The sequence below is a fragment of the Octopus sinensis genome, linkage group LG3 (genome assembly GCF_006345805.1).
Source record: "Octopus sinensis linkage group LG3, ASM634580v1, whole genome shotgun sequence".
In the NCBI taxonomy this organism is placed as follows: Eukaryota; Metazoa; Mollusca; class Cephalopoda; order Octopoda; family Octopodidae; genus Octopus; species Octopus sinensis.
Genome location: NC_042999.1, coordinates 128,762,653 through 128,783,405, shown reverse-complemented (window position 1 = coordinate 128,783,405; position 20,753 = coordinate 128,762,653). Strand labels below are relative to the sequence as shown.

General features: G+C 35.2%; 1 protein-coding gene across 2 annotated transcripts in view; it reads right to left on the bottom strand.

Moving 5' to 3' along the window:
* Positions 1-603: 603 nt before the first annotated feature.
* Positions 604-20,753, bottom strand: part of LOC115209127 (purine nucleoside phosphorylase LACC1) — a 35,302-nt gene continuing 15,152 nt past the window's right edge. The window contains exons 1-3 of one of the 2 annotated variants that reach the window (XM_029777271.2): positions 13,385-13,878; positions 3,482-4,177; positions 604-1,372 (exon numbers count right to left, since the gene is read on the bottom strand). In XM_029777271.2, coding sequence (XP_029633131.1) covers positions 815-1,372; positions 3,482-4,150 — 1,227 coding nt within the window. In that variant the 5' untranslated portion in view covers positions 4,151-4,177; positions 13,385-13,878 and the 3' untranslated portion in view covers positions 604-814. Of the gene's footprint in view, positions 1,373-3,481; positions 4,178-13,384; positions 13,879-20,753 lie in introns of those variants that run through there. The other variant, XM_029777272.2, reaches the window with a different exon arrangement.

Below are 20,753 nucleotides of genomic sequence, written 5' to 3'. Positions count from 1 at the left end.
AATAGTTTCTTTGATCAGGATTTTGGCTCCACTGATGACATATATAAAATTTTTCAAGCAAAAATGAAAGCAATTAGGATCTTGTAGGTTTGAGACCAAAATGAATAACAAAACCTGCTTTTTTAATTTACATTAATTTCTTACTTTGATGTTCTGAGCTCTTTTGTGTTTAGAATAATACATACTAGATTTTAAAGCAACAAATTGCATCTTTGAAGAAAATCTTTCAAATATAACTGTAGCTTTTTCCCAAAACTTTATCATCAAAATAGGGGTGTGTCATATACACCAGTGCATCTTATATTCTGAAAAATATGGTATATCCATTGTCTGGGATTGAATCCAGAATCTATATTCTTAAGGCAAAATTGCTACACATTCATTTATCACCTATAGCAGTGGTTCCCAAACTTATTTTGTCACAGAACCTTTAAACAATTTTCTCCGAACCACAAAACTTATCACCTGTATTTTACAGACAACCTCTGCCTCTCTAATTTTATAAGATATTAAATGAAAGAAATCATTTTAGAGAGAGAGAGGGGGGGGGGAGAATTTATTCATATATATTAAAAAAAAAAATCAAATAGGAAATACCATCACTTTTTTTGCAAAACAGATTTTTATTAAATTTTATTAAAAGACATGTTATCCGGCAAAACTCCACAACTTTTTCACAGAATCCACTTTAAGAAAAACTAACCAATACCACAGCCTTAAGAGCAGATAAGATGAAGTTAATTAAGTTAATTATGGATAAAATGAGGATGGATTTGATAATAAAATTGGAATTGATCCTATATGACTATTTAATTCAAGCATGTAAACCAATGTATCCAAACTGATTACCAAACGGTGTTTTATCTCTTACGCAAGAAAAAAATAAATCTGGGTTGCACACAGTGCAATATGTTGCAGTTGTTGAATCAATATTTTCAGGTAATATGCCGTTTCTTTCAAGGATTTTAAGATTGGCTTTGAACAAGTCTACGTGGTAATTATCATCTTTTTCATTATATTTCAGGCATTCTGATAATGATATATCTTTAAATTTCTGAGCATCTTTAGTACCAAGTACAAAGCAGGATCCTTCCACTCCAGGACCAAGTGTAACCAAAATATCTTGAGTATTTGAACCAAGTTCAGTCATTTTCTTAATGACTTCTTTTGCTATCTCTGAGACAGTTCCCTTCCAGCCACTGTGGGCTACACCACAACATTTCTTGATAGGATCTGCAAAAATTAGGTCTAAACAGTCGGCTCCAGGTGCAGCTAAAGTAATTCCTTGCTCTACAGTTACCATACCATCATAGACTTCAGGCTTTGGTGTTCCAGTTTGCCATACAATATTTCCATGATCAACTAAAGGCGTCTAGTGAGAATAAAAAAAAAAAAAAAGCAAAACAATTACATATCTATATATATATATATGTTTCTGTATATATTTATTTAAATATATGTATTAATATGCTAAATACATATGTTTGTGTGTGTGTGTGTGTGTACATGTGCACGCATGTGTGTATGTGTATGTATATATATATTATATATTATATTTAAATGGATGAAAATTTACTTTCTCTGCTAAGGGAATTATTCACTAGGTTTCCTCATATATATGTGTGTGTGTGTGTGTGTGTGTGTGTATGTATGTATGTATATATATATATATATTATATATATATATATATACACACACACACACATACTACAAATGAAAAACGAAGGCAGAATCCTAGAATATTCTTAATCATTGAACCTAGAAAAGTACAGAAATGCGGGTACAGAGTGCTAGAATATTCTTATGTATTGAAATTGGAAAAGTACAGGACAAGAAGAAAAAAATATTGCTGCTGAAGTTAAAATTTAAAATCTAAAATAGTAGTAATTGCCTTTTTATATTTATTATTTTTACTTAAAAGTTTAAATTAAAATACTCAAGAACCTATTTATTTTCAAATTTAGTTATAAGGCTAATTGCCTACAAAGTTTACACATTAAACATTTGATATTACAAATTTATATATTAAAAAAAGATCACATATTAGCAATTTGAAGTGGGATATGGTCTAGTCACTCATATAATTAATCAGGTTGCCCACGAAGGGATCATACCCAATGACTGGTGTAGCAGCACCATTGTCAACTGTTCCAAAGGTAATGGTGAGACCTTAAACAGAAATAATTACAGAGGTATCAAATTGTTGAACCAGGTAATGTAAGTTACAGAGAGGATCATAGCAAAACTTATTATGAAGAGAGTTAGTCTAGATGAGATGCAATTTGGTTTTGTGCCAGGAGAAGAACCACCGATGCTATATTCCTGGTAAGGTAGCTGCAGAAGTACTTAGCCAAAAATAAACCTCTGTACTTGGCTTTTGTTGACATAAGGAAAGCCTTTGAAAGGTCCTTCTGCTCCCTTATCTGGTGGTCAATGTGGAAGCTAGGGATAGATGGATTGGTTGGTAAGAGCTATACAAGCCATGTACAGAGATACCAGTAAAGTGAAAAATGGTAATGAGTATAGCAATGAATTCAGTGTACAGGATCAGTTCTCAATCCCCTCTTTTTCATCACAGTCCTCCAGGTTATAAGAGAGGAATTTAAGATGGGATGCTCTTGGGTGCTCCTCTATGCTGATGACTTTGTTCTTATAGTTGAACAAAGGTATAATTATTTAGATGAAGAAAAGAGAAATTCAGATTATATCTGAAGATATCACTCTCTTCACTCTTTTACTCTTTTACTTGTTTCAGTCATTTGACTGGAGCCATGCTGGAGCACTGCCTTGTAGTCAAGCTAATCGACCCCAGGACTTATTCTTTGAAAGCCTATTACTTATTCTATCGGTCTCTTTTTGCCGAACCGCTAAGTTACAGGGACATAATTACACCAGCATCAGTTGTCAAGCGATGTTAGGGGGGGGGACAAACACAGAGACACAAATACACATATATACGACGGACTTCTTTCAGTTTCCATCTGCCAAATCCTCTCGCAAAGCTTTGGTCGGCCCAAGGCTATAGTAGAAGACACTTGCCCAAGGTGCCACGCAGTGGGGCTGAACCCGGAACCATGTGGTTGGTAAGCAAGCTACTTACCACACAGCCACTCCTGTGCCTATATCAATGAACAATATTTATTTTATTTTATTGTATATGTTGCATTTATTGTATGTATTTCATAACTTTATGTGTGATATGGAACAAACAGTGTTCATTTATTGAAACAATCATAACATCGATTTGAATTTCTCTTCTCCCTATTATTATTATACATTCTATACTTTATGCTTTTTGCTGATGGGGAAATCAACAAAGTGCAGATTTAAGAAGCTCTGTCCTAATCATATTTCATTTTTCTGAAATTAAGTTAAGAGAAATGTCCAGTTCTTTCTGGGAGGAGAAGAAGGAGGGAGAAGAGCAGATATAAAAGTAGAGGAAATGTAAGTAGAAGAATAAAAGGTTTTAAGTGAACTTACTGTAAAACTTTCAGGTTTGAAATTTCCTGCTTCTGCTACTCTGCGGACATTTTCTTCTATTACAATTTTAGGATCTTTTTTCTTTGTAATATATAGAAGGTTAAGGGACTTCAATCCTGCTATGCTAGATACCCCACCAATACGAGTTGTGTAACCATGGTAAAATATGTCTTTTGGAATCAGGGGAGATTTTATAATTCGAATTGGTTCATTAGTATTTATGGTTTTTAGCATTTCACGGCATTCTTCTTGTAAATGCTTTAAATCAATTTCTGGCTCTATTTCAGAAGCTTCTCCTAGGGTTTTAAAAGAAAATTCATATTGGCGTGCTGTCATTAATATATTGGTGAGAGCCTTCCACATGTGAATTTTATCATCACTAGATGTTATAAAGATGCTTTCAAGGTTTCTATCATCAAGATGCCTCTTTGCAAGAAATATTAGTTCAGGATTACTTTCCGAATGGAAAGTTTGCATCTTGTTTGAATATTTCTCTAATTTTTCATTTATTTGTGTAATGTCTTTGTTGTTTGGGTCTTGTCCAAGAAGATAAATATGCAATGAACAACCCTCAGCTGACAAATTATCACAGAGGCTATAGAGGTCTGCTTGGAGGGAATATTTTATGATGGATGTTGTGTCAACTAACAGTGCTATTTTGGTATCCATTTTGAATTCTTGATTCCAGCTATAGTCCTAAAAGAGAAAAAAATAGTTATCTCAAGTAAACATATGAAGATTGTAATTACAATATACTTTTGAAAATCAACTATTTGACAGGTTGTGCATCATTCATTTGTGTCCATATGAGTAAGATTCCATATGAAAATTAATAAATATGAAGAATATAAATTTCTTAACGTTTTGATAGCAGCCCAGGTGACTCCATCTCTTGTTTCTTTGATACAAACTTTATGTTTTAAAGTGATCTAAATAAAAATCTTAAGAAATGCATATCATCATCATCATCATCATCGTTTAACGTCCGTTCTCCATGCTAGCATGGGTTGGACGGTTCAACCGGGGATCTGGGAAGCCAGAAGGCTGCACAAGGCTCCGGCCTTATCTGGCAATGTTTCTACAGCTGGATGCCCTTCCTAACGCCAACCACTCCGTGAGTGTATGTGTGTGTATGTGTTATATATATATATATATATATATAGTAAAAGAGGGAGTGGTGTTTCCACGCAGGAAAAAAATATAGGAAAATGTGTTGTTGAAAATGCACTTAAATTTCAAAAGTTCGTAAATGTTTAAAATACATTTATTTACATATTATTCCAAACTAGTTTCAACAATATTTTTTGTTTATCAATGGTAAAAGTGTAAAATTAGAAAAACATCGTTATAAGTTTCAATGTTGACAAATCAAAATGCTTCAATGTTGACAAACTGAAATGTTTCAATGTCATTAAATTAAAATGTTTCAATGTTGATAAATTATCATGTTCAAAACAGAAGGTGTAAGTTTGAAATTAAAACTGTATATTAATTTGTTAGAATGTACAAGGTTCATTAATTTCAGGGGTGGTTGACAAGTCATACTGAAAAAAACAAGTGTGAGAATTAAAATAGTAAAAAAAGGGAAACTATTAATTATGATAATTTTTTAATTATTATATAATAAAGTTAATTCCTATATAAGAGTTTATTATAATGAATAAATAGCTATTTGGTTGTCTTTTCTGTAATTTTTACTTTTTAATTACCCAGTGAAATCCTCAGTGGTGATATATGTTGTTGAATATAATAATTCTTCAGTTATTATACAATAAGGTTAATTCCTTTAAAAGGGTATATTATATTAAATAAATGAATAGGTAATTAATTATTGTGACATAAAGTACATAAGTTTCTATTTAGCATAACATAGAATTATTATCTGTAGTTTTTATTCTTTAGTTTTCTATTAAGCATAACGTAGAATTCTTGTCTGCTCTTTAGATATCCAATGATGTCATCAATATTAGAAGATAAATATACTTTTCTACATTAGAGTTTTTTAATGTAGATTTTAAATTGTCAAAAAAAATGAAATTAGTATGGTATTTTTTATATTTTATTTTTATAAACTAAATTGGTTATTCAATGATGTTGCACTTGGTTGAATGAATGAATGTTTAGTTAAATTTGGTTTGGCATTTCTTTTTGTTAGTGTTTTTTAACAGCTAAAATTTTTTCAGATATTCAGTTAGAAAATCACCAATTTGGATTACCTTGATGATGTCATGTTGACATAAATTTTCATATATATTATTATTGATTTTAATAATATTATTTATATGTGTGTGTGTGTGTGTGTGTGGTGTGTGTGTGTGTGAATATATATATATGTATATGTTAATGCAATTGAAATAATTGTTGGACTTTCAAGGTATGATCTAAAATTAAGACATGATTTTCTTCATACATATTATTGATCGTTTTACACACACACACACATGTATGTATATGGAAGAGTTGCAGGAGATTCTGAAGTCACCTGGAGGTCGTGGATGGCGCCAATGGCGATTTTATTGAATAAATTTATTCTTTAGTATTTTAAGGTATTTTCATATTTGAGGGAAGCAATCTTCTTACTACATAGCCACACCAGGTGTAGTGCCAGGAATTTTTTGAAGGGAGGGCACAAGGTCAGAAGGGAATACAATTCCAGGAGAAAAGGGAGTAATAACATTATTTAGCAGGGTGCACTTCTTTTCTTGAGGGGGCACATGCCCCTTAGTCCACCCCTACATACCATCATCTGGATGTGTGGTAAGAAGTTTGTTTCCCAACCACATGTATTAGCAACAGCTGTTAGTTGCCGAGTGTTCACCTATACATATCATTATATAAATACCATATAAATATGTGGAGGCACAATGGCTCAGTGGTTAGGGCAGTGGACTCGTGGTTATAGGATTGTGGTTTCAATTCTCAGACTAGGCATTGTGAGTGTTTACTGAGTGAAAACATTTAAAGCTCCATGTGGCTCCGGAGCCACATGGAGTGGTGGCAAACCCTGCTGTACTCTTTCACCACAACTTTCTTTCACTCTTTCTTCCTGTTTCTGTTGTACCTCTATTTCAAAGGGTCAGCCTTGTCACACCCTGTGCCACACTGAATATCCTCGAGAACTATGTTAAAGGTACTTACATGTTCCATTGATTGGATCAACTGGAACCCTTGTCATTTTAACCAACGAAGTGCCGTAGTATATAAAATATGATCTAGCAATAGGTGAGTAGCTTTAGTTTCCCATTGTTCTATATTCTAGTTTTAGCATTCCCTTGACAAACAGCAACACATAGATTCAAATAGTCACAAGTCACATAAAATATAAATAAATTGATGGAAACAAAAATAAAAAATGGAAATTATAAAATAAATGAACTAAGATTAATCAATGGAAATAAAATTAAAAGTATAAAATATAAATTAACAAAACCTCACATTTGGTCCCTTTTTTAGCATAGATATGTCTCACCTTTTATGAAGATAGATTAACACTCTAAGATAACAATGTTGCTAAAATATAAACAAGAAGAATTCCTTATTTCTTTTGTTTGTAAACATTTTTCTTCAAAGGACATGTGGTCAACTTATTTACCCAGCAGGATACTAACTTGTCTGCCAGTCTTCTCATGAACTTTGTCTTTGTTTCTCAATCATTAATATACCATAGGGAGAGTTTATTTGCTCCCACCCTTATACACTCATGTTCATTCAATGGGTGTATACATAAAAATATTTATATTTGAACACACACACACATTTCCACCAACATACACACACTAGTTCATTTATATACAAACATTCTACATATATACAATTGTTGTCTCCTCTCACTTCATAGCATGAAGTCAAATCTATAGTTTTCACTCTCATGCACCCATTTATACATACATATTTTTTTACTTCACACTTATGTACCAATACCTGTATATACTTACATGTATTTATCTAAAGATACTCCCACTTTTGTTCTCATGAATAGGCATCTCTCCATGTCATTCTACCATGTGTGGCTTAGTAGTTAGGGTATTTGGCTCATGAGTTCGATTCCTGGCGGTGCATTGTGTCCTTAAGCAAGACACTTTATTTTACATTGCTCCAGTCCACTCAGCTGGCAAAAATGAGTAGTACCTGTATTTCAAGGGGCCAGCCTTGTCACACTCTAAGTCATGCTGAATCTCCCTGAGTAGTATGTGGAGAGGTACATGTGTGTGTGGAGTGCTCAGCTACTTGCATGTTAATCTCATAAACAAGCTATTCTGTTGATCGGATCAACTGGAACCCTCATCATCGTAAGTGATGGAGTACCAGTTTTTTTTATGTCATTCCACCAATCATTTTCCACTTATGCCATAACATTCTGCCATCGTAAACAAGTCCATTCTGTAGTTAATTCCCCTTTGCCTAAACAACAGTACCTAACATATCAGTTATTATAGGATTATACAATTTTGGTGGACAATATAAGTAATATAATTTAAAGAAAATAGTAATGATACTGAAACAATTATAATAGCATTTTTGAGTAAATAATGAATCAATATAACTAAATGATCATTCAAGTAAACAACAATTTATAATCTTGCCAGTAGAAGTAATCACCAAAATATATGTACATTTTTTAGTTAATAAAGAATTTATATAACATTGAATATTACATATTCTTTCTAAATTCCTGAAATAAGCATTTAAGTCTATGGTTACATGTTAAAATAATCTCTGAGTGTTTGTTGATTATTTTATCATTACATAATATTGTCTCTTCCAGGCAGAGGTAACATGCTTTTGAGTGTGCATTATATGGTTTTGCATTTTTTATTACTGACCAAGTTAGGCTGCATTGTATTTTTTCTATTCGAGGTCTCATTCAAGATCTGCAAGTAATGAGCATTGGCTTTTGCAGCTGTTCATAAATAACACTATATGGTTCCTCAAGTGGTTCTTGAAGGTGTTGCTGGTTGTACCTATATGTACATGTATATGTGCACTTGTTTCTATGTAAACACTCATATGCCAAAGGACATTGTTTTTTTTATCTCTACAAGTGTATTGTTTTATATTATTATTTGCAACCAGGTTACCCCTTGTATTTGTTTTCAATTTTCCCTATTATTGTGATTGTTATTATTATTATTTTTATTTCCATTATTCTCATTGCTGTAATTCTCAGTGATTTGGTAGACAGAAACTGAAAGAAGTCCATTCAATGTGTGTGTGTTTCTGTCAGTGTTGCTTGGGTGACATGAAACTAAATAAGATATTGGTTTCAAATATGGCACAAGGCCAGTAATTTCGAGGAGAGGGTAAGTTGATTTTATTGACCACAGTGCTTGACTAGCACTTATTTTATCAATGCTGAAAAGGATGAAAAGTTGATCTCGGCGGAATTTGAACTCAAAATGTAAACATGGATGAAATGCCGCTAAGCACTTTACCTGGTGTGCTAACGATTCTATCAGCCCACCGCCTTCAGTAAATTTTTAAAAAAATAATGCAGTCTCTCTGTAAGTGATTATTATGTAGTTTTCCATTTTCTTAAAATACACCACCAATGTGGGTGCCTCTATTTGGTCGACTGACATACTAAAACTAGCATTTAATTCTCCCATTAATCATTTGCCTGTCCTAGGCCCATTGCCAGACTTTGGTGCCTGGGTGTACTTCAGAATATTCTGAATTGGCAGTAGTTTGGAGTAAGGATTATTTGCCAACATAACACGGCAGTCCTGGTTTAGGACGAATGTTGCTGTAATTTAGCTCCAGGAGACATCGTCTTCAGCTGGCTATATGACACGATCTGTGTCCTTAAATTTTCGAACAAGGGAATCTAGCACCCCAACCCTTGTTTGAAAATATAAGGACATAGATCGTGTCGTATAGCCAGCTGGAGACGATGTCTCTTGGGGCTAAATTACAGCAACATTTGTCCTAAACCAGGACTGCCATGTTATGTTGGCAAGTAATCTTTACTCCAAAGTACTGTTGCTGAATATCTCTTGTTGTGAGATTTACAAATAGTAATTTTTTGGCACTAGTTTGTATTGCGGGAAGATTTTTGTAAATTGTATTTTCTAAATCTGAGGGTGCACCATTGAATAGTGAATTATCCATAGGACATATTTTCCTGACCCTTCATGCATCATATATGATACACATGCCCAATTTTTTTCAACCACCAGAGTAACTCAGTATTTATGGAAGGAAAGCTTCATATAACTAAGATTGTTTGAAACAAGGCAAACTAAAAGTTTGAAAAACACGCATAAACATTTAGGGTGAACAAATGAAAATGATTTGGACAGGCAAAGGGTTTAAAGTAAGACACGTTGAATAATGTTATTCCAGATATGCTTTTCTCTAAAAATATAAAGACAGAGTTGGCTATGGTCGAAACAACTTCAATCATGACTGACATTGGCCTAGTTGAGTGTTTCTAACAGTGAGGGACTGTGAGGATTAATAAGTGGATGAGCAACTTACAAATTGCCCAAGTTGGTTAATGTTGATATTATTACCCAGAAACGAAATTGAAAAAATAAATAGTGCAATGGGTGTAATAAAAAAAAAAAAAGGTGTAGAAAACGAATCTGAAAACAAAAATGTGTGGAAAGCTATTGGGGGGAGGGGAGAGAGGCCTTTGGAAAATTCACAAGAGCCAATGTTTTTCCCTCATAACTTTTAGGAAAATGGGGCTTTTTTTGTTTGTGAAATTTTATATAAATATCTTTCAAACGGTACAGATTATGATTATAAAGAAATTTGTGGGGAAAATCTTTTCTGAGGAGGTGAGGAAAGGATTTCGGAAAATTCATTAGATTCGCAAGATCTGAGTTTTTCCCCTGTAACATTAAGGAAAATATAATCCTTTTAAAATTACAAATTAGGCTTTTCCTCAGGAACTTGGATGCTAAACATCCCTTTGAAGGGTTCGGGTCCTACTATATATGTATACACACACACATATATAGGAAATCACTCACTCGCTCCATTGCTATGCCTTTGGAAGTTTAGCTACACAAAGTATATTACATGACAGATCTCCCTCTCTCCACACAAAATTGAAACGTTTTAGTTTACCGATTAAAATTTCAGCACGAAAAATTGATAAAGGGAAGTGAAAATATTGGATTCTGTATGAAAACTAGTGATTTTTAAGAGGTATGTAAAAGATATTTCGTTTTATTATAATACTTTGTTTCACACACACAAACACTAACGTGATTTTTATAAGGGTTTTGTATCATTCTTTCTCTCTCCTGTCCAGACTTCGTTACAACTAATTTTTATAAAGGTGCACTTGTAAAAATTTAACGAAATCTTAAAGAAAGAAACAGCTCCGTTTTTCGGTCAAAAAAGGGTTTTGTGGCATATTAGGTCATCGTAATTCATTCATCGAGAAAATAGAAAAACATTTCCAATAATTCTGGTTTCTTCCCCTCACCTTTTTCCGAAGAAAAATAAGGGGTTTGCAGCACATTAGGCATCCGTAGTACATGCTGTTTAAAAGGTATTTATATACAATTTCATTAAAAGATATCCATTTTCCTCAAAGTACGAGGGAAAAACATCGGATCTTGTGAATTTTCCGAAGTCCTCTCCCCACCTCCCCGGAAAAGATTTTCCCCACAAATTTCTTTATAATCGTAAAATTTCATTAACAAAAAAAAAAATCCATTTTCCTAAAAGTTATGAGGGAAAAACATCGGATCTTGTGAATTTTCCGAAGGCCTCTCCTCCCACTCCCATTGTTCTCTGCACATTTTTTGTTTTCAGATTCGTTTTCTACAGCTTTTTTTCAACACCTGTTGCACAGTTTTTTGTTTGTTTTTTCGATTTCGTTTCCGGGTAATAATGTCAACATTAAACCCCAAGTTTAAACTTCTGACGCTAAAATGATTTTAAAACTTTTTGAACTTATCACCAAAGCAAAAAAAAAAAAAAGAAAAAAGTTTGCAAAATAGCTAATGCTACATTGAGTTGCGTCCCTTTAATTGATTGTTCTTTCCCCTTGATTGTCCCGCTGTCAATAGATACGTGGTATCACACTAACATCGACTTTGCCTTTCATCCTTTCGGGGTCGATAAATTAAGTACCAGTTACGCACTGGGGTCGATGTAATCGACTTAATACCTATGTCTGTCCTTGTTTGTCCCCTCTGTGTTTAGCCCCTTGTGGGTAATAAAGAAATAGGTATCACACTAACATGTCATGTTTTTTCTCCTTTCCTGGGCTCTCAACTGTTGATGGAGTTGTAGAGGCCCCGTCGCGATACGCAATATTTCTTGGGTATTTCGAAATAGATGTAACTCATCTTTTCTCTAGGTTTGAACACTACCAGTGGTACTTTGTCGGCCACAAATGGATAAGAGGCAGAGTTGATCTCAGTGGTGAGCAGAAGACCGCAAAGTATGCTGCGAGTAAAATAATTGCTATCGTGTACAAGTATAGGGAGCTGCTGGCTGTAGCTGTCATAATCTAGAACTGTTATGTAACAGACTAGAACGGAATGTCATAGTTTGAAGTTATTTTGTGTATTTTGCTATACTAAAAGATAAGGCGGTCTTTCGAAGATCGCCAACGATAAGTATGCCATACAACTTTGCGTTGGCGACTCTCGGAACTGTCATCCGGAGTTCGTTAATTTCCGTAAAATGTTTTTATCTATTTACTTTAGTTTTAAAGTGAAAGATGTATGTACGTGTGTGTGTGTGTGACAGAGAAAGAGAGGAAGAGAGAGAGAAAGAGTGAGTGAAGGGGTGTGTTGTCATGTATACGTACATACATCAATACATATGCATACATCTTTTTGTATGTGCTTGTGTGTGAGTGAGTGAGTGAACGTGTGTTCTCATGTATGTGTAAGTGGCACTATTTTCTCTCTCTCTCTCTCTCTCTCTCACTCACACACACACACACGTCCATTTCATATACACGTTCATACATCTTTCACTTTAAACAAAAGTTTCTCATCACCCGAGCGGATAAATCTTTCGCCTTTTACTTTAAACAAAAGTAAATAAATAAAAATATTTTACGGAAATTAACGAACAAAACCAGCTGATCTGGAGTCAAAGCGAAAGATCGCCAAAGATAATTATCCCATATACCTTGTGTTGGAAGTCTGTAAAGCCTGATGTAAGTTTACGTATTTGTGAGGTTAACAAACATTGATCAGGACCACGGCCCTTCGTTTGGTAGTAACTTTCTAGACTAAAAACAAAACACTGGAAACATAGACAAGTTCGTGTGCCAGCCTTACAGATTAAATAAAAACTTTCGATGTACTTCTAAGGACTTTAAAATTTGACACGATACAAAAATTCTGTTTACAGCTAATTGCCTATCACTTTCAGACTCGCGACTAAAGACGCCTATTACCACCGAAATTTTTTTTGGTAGTATAGCGACCAAATCTCCTAACATATCGTCTTAAAAACCGAAGGACATTTTGGGGATAGAGTACATCTAAATAAAAGATTGGATAGTCAGGTTCAGAATACCCTTGATTATATCTGCTCGACTGTCAAAAAAGACTATATACATTGACTGGAGCTTCTGGCATTTCGTTGTCAACATTTGGAATAGATGAAATTTATTGTTCGTCAATGCACGGTAGAAATAATAAGAGCGATTAACAAAATAACTTGGGATTTAATTGTAATTAACCATGGTTAACGTTGCCTTTCATCCTTCCAGGGGCGATAAAATAGTATCAGTAAAATACTGAGTTGATAAAATCATCTGTTCCCTCTCACTAAATTTATGGCATATACCTATGCAAGAAATCAATTATGTGTATATGTACGTCTTAAGCGATCGATGTTAGGCTTAATAAACACATACACACACACACAGAGTATTATATTATTTTATCAAGAAAACAACATATAATTAAATTTACTTACAGTTTATAATTGGATTTGGTGTCGAAATGTGTCTTAAATGATTTAGAAAAAAGGAAGTTACTTTTTCCCGTAGCTTACAAATAGATGAAAAGTCAAAGTTCAATAACTGTTCGTATTGAACTTAAAAATCGTGTCTCACTGCTGCTGCCTGTTCGTATTGAACTTAAAAATCGTGTCTCACTGCTGCTGCCTGTTCGCCTGAACTGATCCAGATCAAATGTTTTCAGTTTTATAAGACTTCGTGATAAGCGAAATGTTGATACCTGAATCATTCGTTGGAGGAAATGTGTCATTCACAATTCCTCGGAAAGGAAAGGATAAAAGCATTCTATCCTCACAGCTACCGAATGTTTACTTGGGGCATGGGCTACATCTGATCTTCACTGTGATCGCGCGACCAGCTAAAAATAGCAGCGAAATCTTTACCCTTACAAAGAATGGGCGGAGTTTCGGACCAGGTCTCCCACATAAGTTGACGTTTTGACGGTTTTTCCAATTTTTTTTTTCACCACTGCGCAGGAGTGGCTGTGTGGTAAGTAGCTTTGCTTACCAACCACATGGTTCTGGGTTCAGTCCCACTGCGTGACACTTTGGGCAAGTGCCTTCTACCATAGCCTCGGGCTGACCAAAGCTTTGTGAGTGGATTTGGTAGATGGAAACTGAAAGAAGCCCGTCGTATATATGTATATGTATATATATATGTGTGTGTGTTTGTGTTTGTCCCCCAATATCGCTTGACAACCGATGCTGGTTCGTTTAAGTAACTTAGCGATTAGGCAAAAGAGACCGATAGAATAAGTACTAGGCTTACAAAGAATAAGTCCTGGGGTCGATTTGCTCGACTAAAGGCGGTGCTCCAGCATGGCCGCAGTCAAATGACTGAAACAAGTAAAAGAGTAAAAAGAGTACTACCTTCGAAATGCTGGACATATTTTTATTTTTTTAAAAAATTGAAAACTTATGGATCACGCGTGTATTATTTCCGCATCATCATTCCATAAACTGTGTTTATGGTGAGAAAAATATTGAAAAACATCAATACATGTGAAAGTGACAATGTAGCGAGGAAGGTGGTCGTGGAATATGCAGGAAACGGCCAAATCTCCCTTAAATTCACACACTATTTCGCTTGAAAGTATTTACAAATTCTCCTTTTTGTTTAATGAATTTTTCTTTTCTTTTTTTAAATCTTTTCTCTTTGGCTGCAGCTGTTGAAATTTCAAAGTTTATTGGAAATTTTAAAATTTGATACATTAATGTTTTTACCGAAAAGGCTTCTCCCTTGGTTTTTAAGTGAGTAGTGTCAAAAAAATTGGCCAAAATCTGTCCGAGAGTGAGAAAAAAGTAAATTTCTTAAATTTGTCTTTTCATAAAAAGACGCCCCCATTATTTCGAAGGCCGTGGTACTTATCTATCTATATATATAAAACTCTAGTTGTGTGAGTGTCTGTCCCCTTCGATTTAGATTCCTAACTCCTCCCACATTTTGCGGTGCAGTTTAACCAAATTCGGGTATCTTATAGTCGTGATTAATATCGAGCCCGTCTGGCTATTAGCGCGCGTCTACGATGAGTCTACGATTTTAAAAATAATTTAACATCATTTTTTATTCCATTTTAATGCATAATTTTTCGTGTGTCGATGGCGGCGGAGTTGGCGTCCACGTTCAAACACCTGCACCTGTGTTTGCTTCTCCCCCTTCTTCCCTCCCTCGTGAAGCTGTGGGGAAGGGAGTGTAAGGAAATCAACGTCGTAAAGCGTTGTCAAGGAGACCAGCGTTCTTTTAGAACAACGACTTCATGGCTTGAAGACACCAAAACAGAAATGGCTAAGAAAGCCCGAATTGGCATCTATAAAGGAAGTAACTCTCTAAAAATGCTTATATAGTTATTTCCCTTACAAACCCGAGCAACGCCGGGCGATACTGCTAGTTTTATATAAAAATATTTCGGGCCATTTATACTTAAGCGTGCGGTCTAACACTAAACCTGAAGCCTTATCCTAAATCCGAAACCCTAACCCTGATCAGGTCATTTCACAGCGTAGACTACGGAGGCGAAAGTAAAGAATACGTACACCCGGTGATTAGGGTTAGGGTTTAGGGTTAGAATTTTTGTTACGCCGAAAACCGGTGGTGTACGTATTCTTTACCTCCGCCGACTACGGATACTGTGATAGACTGCACGCTAAAAAGCACCAATATTTATTTATTTTCAACGCGATACGATATATCTTCAGAATCTCCACCGGTTCCGAAAGGGAGAGGGTTAAACATCTTTCGGTAAAGAAAATTTCAGTATCTATCTATGCGAATAAGTTTAGAAATATGTGCTAGTGACAGTAATGTAGAAGTAGCTGGTATAGCAGTATTATAACTTGGCAAGTGAAGTAAAGTGTTGCAGATGAGATAGTAATGCAGGTCGCTTTCGGCCAGCAACCGATATCCGAAGTTTATGTATTGTCTTGATTTTATCATTGTTTCTCTATCGAAAACTCGGTTGAATGATCCCCTCGTTATCTGCTCATATAAAGTGAACTTAACAAAATGAGTTATTTATTGTTAGTAGGGTCGCCAACGGTTGATCTAACACTTCTGATCAGTTGAAAAAGGTCAACAGATACAACTTTTCTTGCTTTTATTACTAAAGAAAATTAAAATATTCTTTTCTACTCTAGGCACAAGGCCCGAAATTTTGGGGAAGGGGGCCAGTCGATTAGATCGACCCTAGTACGCAACTGGTACTTAATTTATTGAACTCAAAACGTAGAGATAGACGAAATACTGCTAAGCATTTCGCCCAGCGTGCTAACGTTTCTGCCAGCTCGCCGCCTTACAAGGGCCAGAAAATTAAAATATGAAGAACACAAGTTGGCGAAACTATCGAGACTTACTGTAAGTGGACCAAAAGTTCGTTGTTTGAATTTTGGCTAGTTTTCCATTACACAACGTTGTTACATTTAATTTTAATGAATCAGTTCGAATCTTGGCTAGTTTTCCGTTACACAAAGCTGTTACGTTTTATTTAAACAGAAGTAAAATTGCTGTGTTTTTAACTTTCCCTCAGCTGTCACCCGCAACCATAAACAAGCTGTCATCTTTTGCTCACTCTTTCTTGCTATAACTACATTTTTCTCATCCTTACTACTTGTCTCCCCAACCACAAATGATGGAACCTATATTAACATAGATATATATCGAACCTATATATCTATGTTAAAAATAGAAGCCAAATCTTCCCCATCGATGAGCATCATACTTGTTCTGCATATTACAGCAATATTGTCCAGGCAAGATTAGCTCACTTTCACGTTATTGTTATTCAAAAGTTTATAGTATTACTGCCTGGTCGGGAAATGTAAGCCTAGAAAGCTCCTGGCTATAGTGGTGGTTACTTCAGGGCCGTCGCATGACTTTTAGGGGGCCCCTGCAACTTTTTGTTTAGAGGCCCCATCTCTTCAATCAAAATTCATAATCTACGCACCTTTTATTATCTGCAAAAATCAAACAATAACAAATCAAAAATCAACAGTTTGTTGTATTTTAGAATCATCACTGCAGAGTCTGTTGTGATGATTCTAAAGTACAACACATAAAAAACTAACAGTATATCTTTTTTTCTACTCCTTCGTACATAGATATATATACACACACAAACTTGCGCGCCTTGTTTTGGTACAGAAAGAATTTTGTCTCCAGTTTTTATTGCTTTAGGAGGTCAACGGCTTATTGTTCTGAGTACAAAGTAACCAGCTTTTCAACAATGTGAAATAACAACGTCAAAAATATATATATATGCGGAGAGAGAGAAATGAATAGAGAAAGAGGGAGTGACAGAGAGAGACCAAGAGACGTGTGTGTGTTTGGTACACGTCTATCTCCCTCCCCCTCTCTCTCTGAGCTGGCCAAAGCCTTGTGAATGGACTTGGTAGACCGAAGCAGATAAAAGCCAGACGTATATATGTGTGTGTATGTATGTATGAATGGGTGTACTAATGCTTGTGTGTGTGTGTGCATTTGTATGTATGTATAAGTATACTACCCCATCATTTCATCACCACTGCTTTCTTTTCTTGTCTTTTCTCTTGAAGTTGTTCTTATTTTCATTGTTTTGGATTTCTTTCGTTTTTCTTTTATCTCTTTAGGGAATTCGTTGAAAAGCTTTTCTCATTTGCTTTTTTCGTTTCTTTTAAATTTATTTACAGTACACTTTCCTTGTCTGACTTGAAATTTTCAGTTAACATCCTAACAAAAGTAAATAGATGGCTTATCTACGTAGTTTGCTCTTAATATGCTGCCCCTCAACCGCGGGGGCCTCTTGCGACCGTAGGGGTTGCAGGGGCTTAGCGACGGTTCTGGGTTTCATAGTGAGTGGTAGATCGAATCGAATTATATTCTTGCTAGTGTGTGAGTGTGTTCGCGCTCTTGTGCATCTATGTATATGAGTGTGTGTTTACGTAGTTACTTTATTAGTTTTTCGTTAAAACTATTTAGTGCATTAAAGGATTATGATTTTTTTTTTAATTGTCTTTTGGCAAGCAGTGTTTGCTGCTAGTAATATCAAGTTTGATGACAAAAATACTTAGCTGTTGTTAGGTTAATGCTAACGATGATGTATAAAACGAATTCGTTAATGAATCTGATGAGACTCGATAAAATAATAAAAAAGAAAAGTAAGTTACATTCCTTTTGATTGCGTCGTGTATAAACATTAGTTTGTATGTTACCAAGGTAAAATTATCTCTATTAACATTCGGGTTGGTATTTTTTAAAACTCTCTCCTTATTGATGTTAATTGTATGTTCGTGATTAGATAACACGAAGATCATTTTAGTTTAAAGTAACCTAAGAGATAACTTTATCAAGTGTTTGTAATGAACCGTCAGTGGAAAGTGACAAAGCTAGAATGTGTGCCACCGTCTAAAAAGAGTTGCTTCAGAGCAGACCATCCCGTTGCTTCCACACCTAGCTACACTACTGAGTGGAACGCATTCACACACATTAGCTTATTGGGAAATTTTCCAACATTTTGAACTTTAAAAGAAAATTAAAGTTTTCACGCCCTCATTCATAATGCTTTTAAAGTATTGTTAAAGATGAAAACTTTCATACGTTGGTTAACAGAGCGTCATGACACAATATAATAATTATATGTGTATCATAAACTACTGAAGGCGCATGGATCAGTGGTTAGAGCGTCGAGCTTACGATTGTGAGGTTGTGAGTTCGATTGGGCTGTGTGTTGTGTTCTTGAGCAAGACACTTTATTTCACGTTAACTCAGCTGTAGAAATGGGTTGCGACATCACTGGTGCCAAGCTGTATCGGTCTTTGCCTTCCCTTGGACAACATCAGTGGTGTGGAGAGGGGAGGCTGGTGTGCATGGGCGACTGCTGGTCTTCCACAAACAACCTTGCCCGGACTTGTGCCTCAGAGGGTAACTGTCTAGGTGCAATCCCATGGTCATTCATGACCGAAGGGGGTCTCCTCTTCATCAACTACTTCTACTGCTACTGTTGCTGCTGCTAATGCAGCGTTTCTCAAAGCTGAGCGAGGCCCTCATTGAACGGCAGTGAAAGTTGGAAAGGAGTTAAAATTTCGGTGGAGTTTCGGAATAGCTCATCCACATAAATCGGATTTTCTCCGTTTCGACGGAGAATTTTCATTTTTTTTTAACCATGCAGAAAGCCTTTTATGAAAAAACAAAAATTTTGAAAATCTGTGATTTTATCATATCCCCACTCCCATCAAAAGAGTCCTCTCGGTGGATTTTTCATTCCTTTTTTCACTACGCACTTCAAGACGATGTGGGGAAACCTTTTGAAATTTGAAATCCATAAAAATTCGTAAGTCTTTAACGTCACCCGCCTCCCCTGCCCTCAGGACAGTGATCACCCTTTTTACTTCTTTTTTTGACAACACAAATGAAACGTAATTAAAAAAAAGAAACTTTTTCCATTCAACGCAAAAAAATATATGAATTTAAAAACAACAGTGCAACTATATTTACCCCGAATTTATGAATTTGCGGGGATGGTGAATATTTTCCGGGTCTAATTTCAAAATATCTATCATCATTGGAACTTCCATATCTAAATTGTTCTTCAATTGTTTAAATAAAAAGTAGATACTGTTTCCAAAATTCACTTTCTTGCTAATGAAATAGATGTTCTCTCATTTGAGTACTGCATACAAATGACTGGTAGCAGATGTTGGTATGAAATAATTGAGAGAGAGAGTGAAATTTATTGAAATTCATATTAACTTTGATTATTAATCTTGCTTGACTCCGCATAAAAAAAACAAAAATAAAACAAATCGACATATTTCCCATCAAACAGAATTTTACCTACCATTCCTTCGCTTCCCACTCAATAAAAATAAATAAATAAATAAATAAATAAATAAATACAGGGGCCTGACTGGCCGCTATCAGTTCATTGCCGGTTGACGTCAAGGGGAAAACAATTTTGAAAATTCTCCATCAAAACGGGGATATCCAACTTATGCAGGCGAGCTAGTGCAAAACTCCGCCAAATTTTTATCCAACATTACCATTTTGTGAGAACGACAATATCTAACCCTTTGCCTGTGTATCACATGTGATGCACAGGACATATTTCCCTGGCGTCCATATGTCATGTATTATGCACATTTCCATTTCTCTTTTAATTACCAGAGTATCTTGGGTCACGTGAAAGGAAATCTTTATATTAATCAGATTGTATAAAACGTCTCAAAACAAACATGGATGTTTAAGACAAACTTGTGAAGTCGCTTGTAATATTGCATTTTTTGTCGTTTTCACCTCTGTTCTTTTCTTTTTCTTTTTTTGAGAAACGGTTTTCTTCGGTTACTGTTCTGTCACTACCACATTTTCTTAACTTTGAACTGTGTGTTTTCCTAGACCTTTTCAACCTAATGTCGAGTATGATGGAGAAATTGAAAACCGAAGAAGATGCAGTTTCTTCCAAGAGATGGGTGTTATCCCTAGAAGAAAATTATGTACAAAATGACACATTATGAACAAGATACTTTGCGGAAAAATTTACTGGCGGTGCTCCTGAAAAGGATGCAATGAATGTTTATCTATTAGAAAAGATATATGGTCCAAAGGTGGTACCCTTCCTCTTAGGACTGAACTGCTTTTTCTTTACTTATGAGTCAAGGAATCGACTTCAGTTTAGTTTTTGTGTTGAAGAACTGGGGATGAGCTACTGTACAGTTGTTGATTACAACAGCTATGTTCGTGAAATATATGCGGGGGACCTGCTCTGCAACCCGGTCCAGATAGGCGAACCTGGGAAGATTGTTGAAATGGGCTAAACAGACTTCCTCGGACGTAAATACAACTGAGGAAAGGTACTTACTA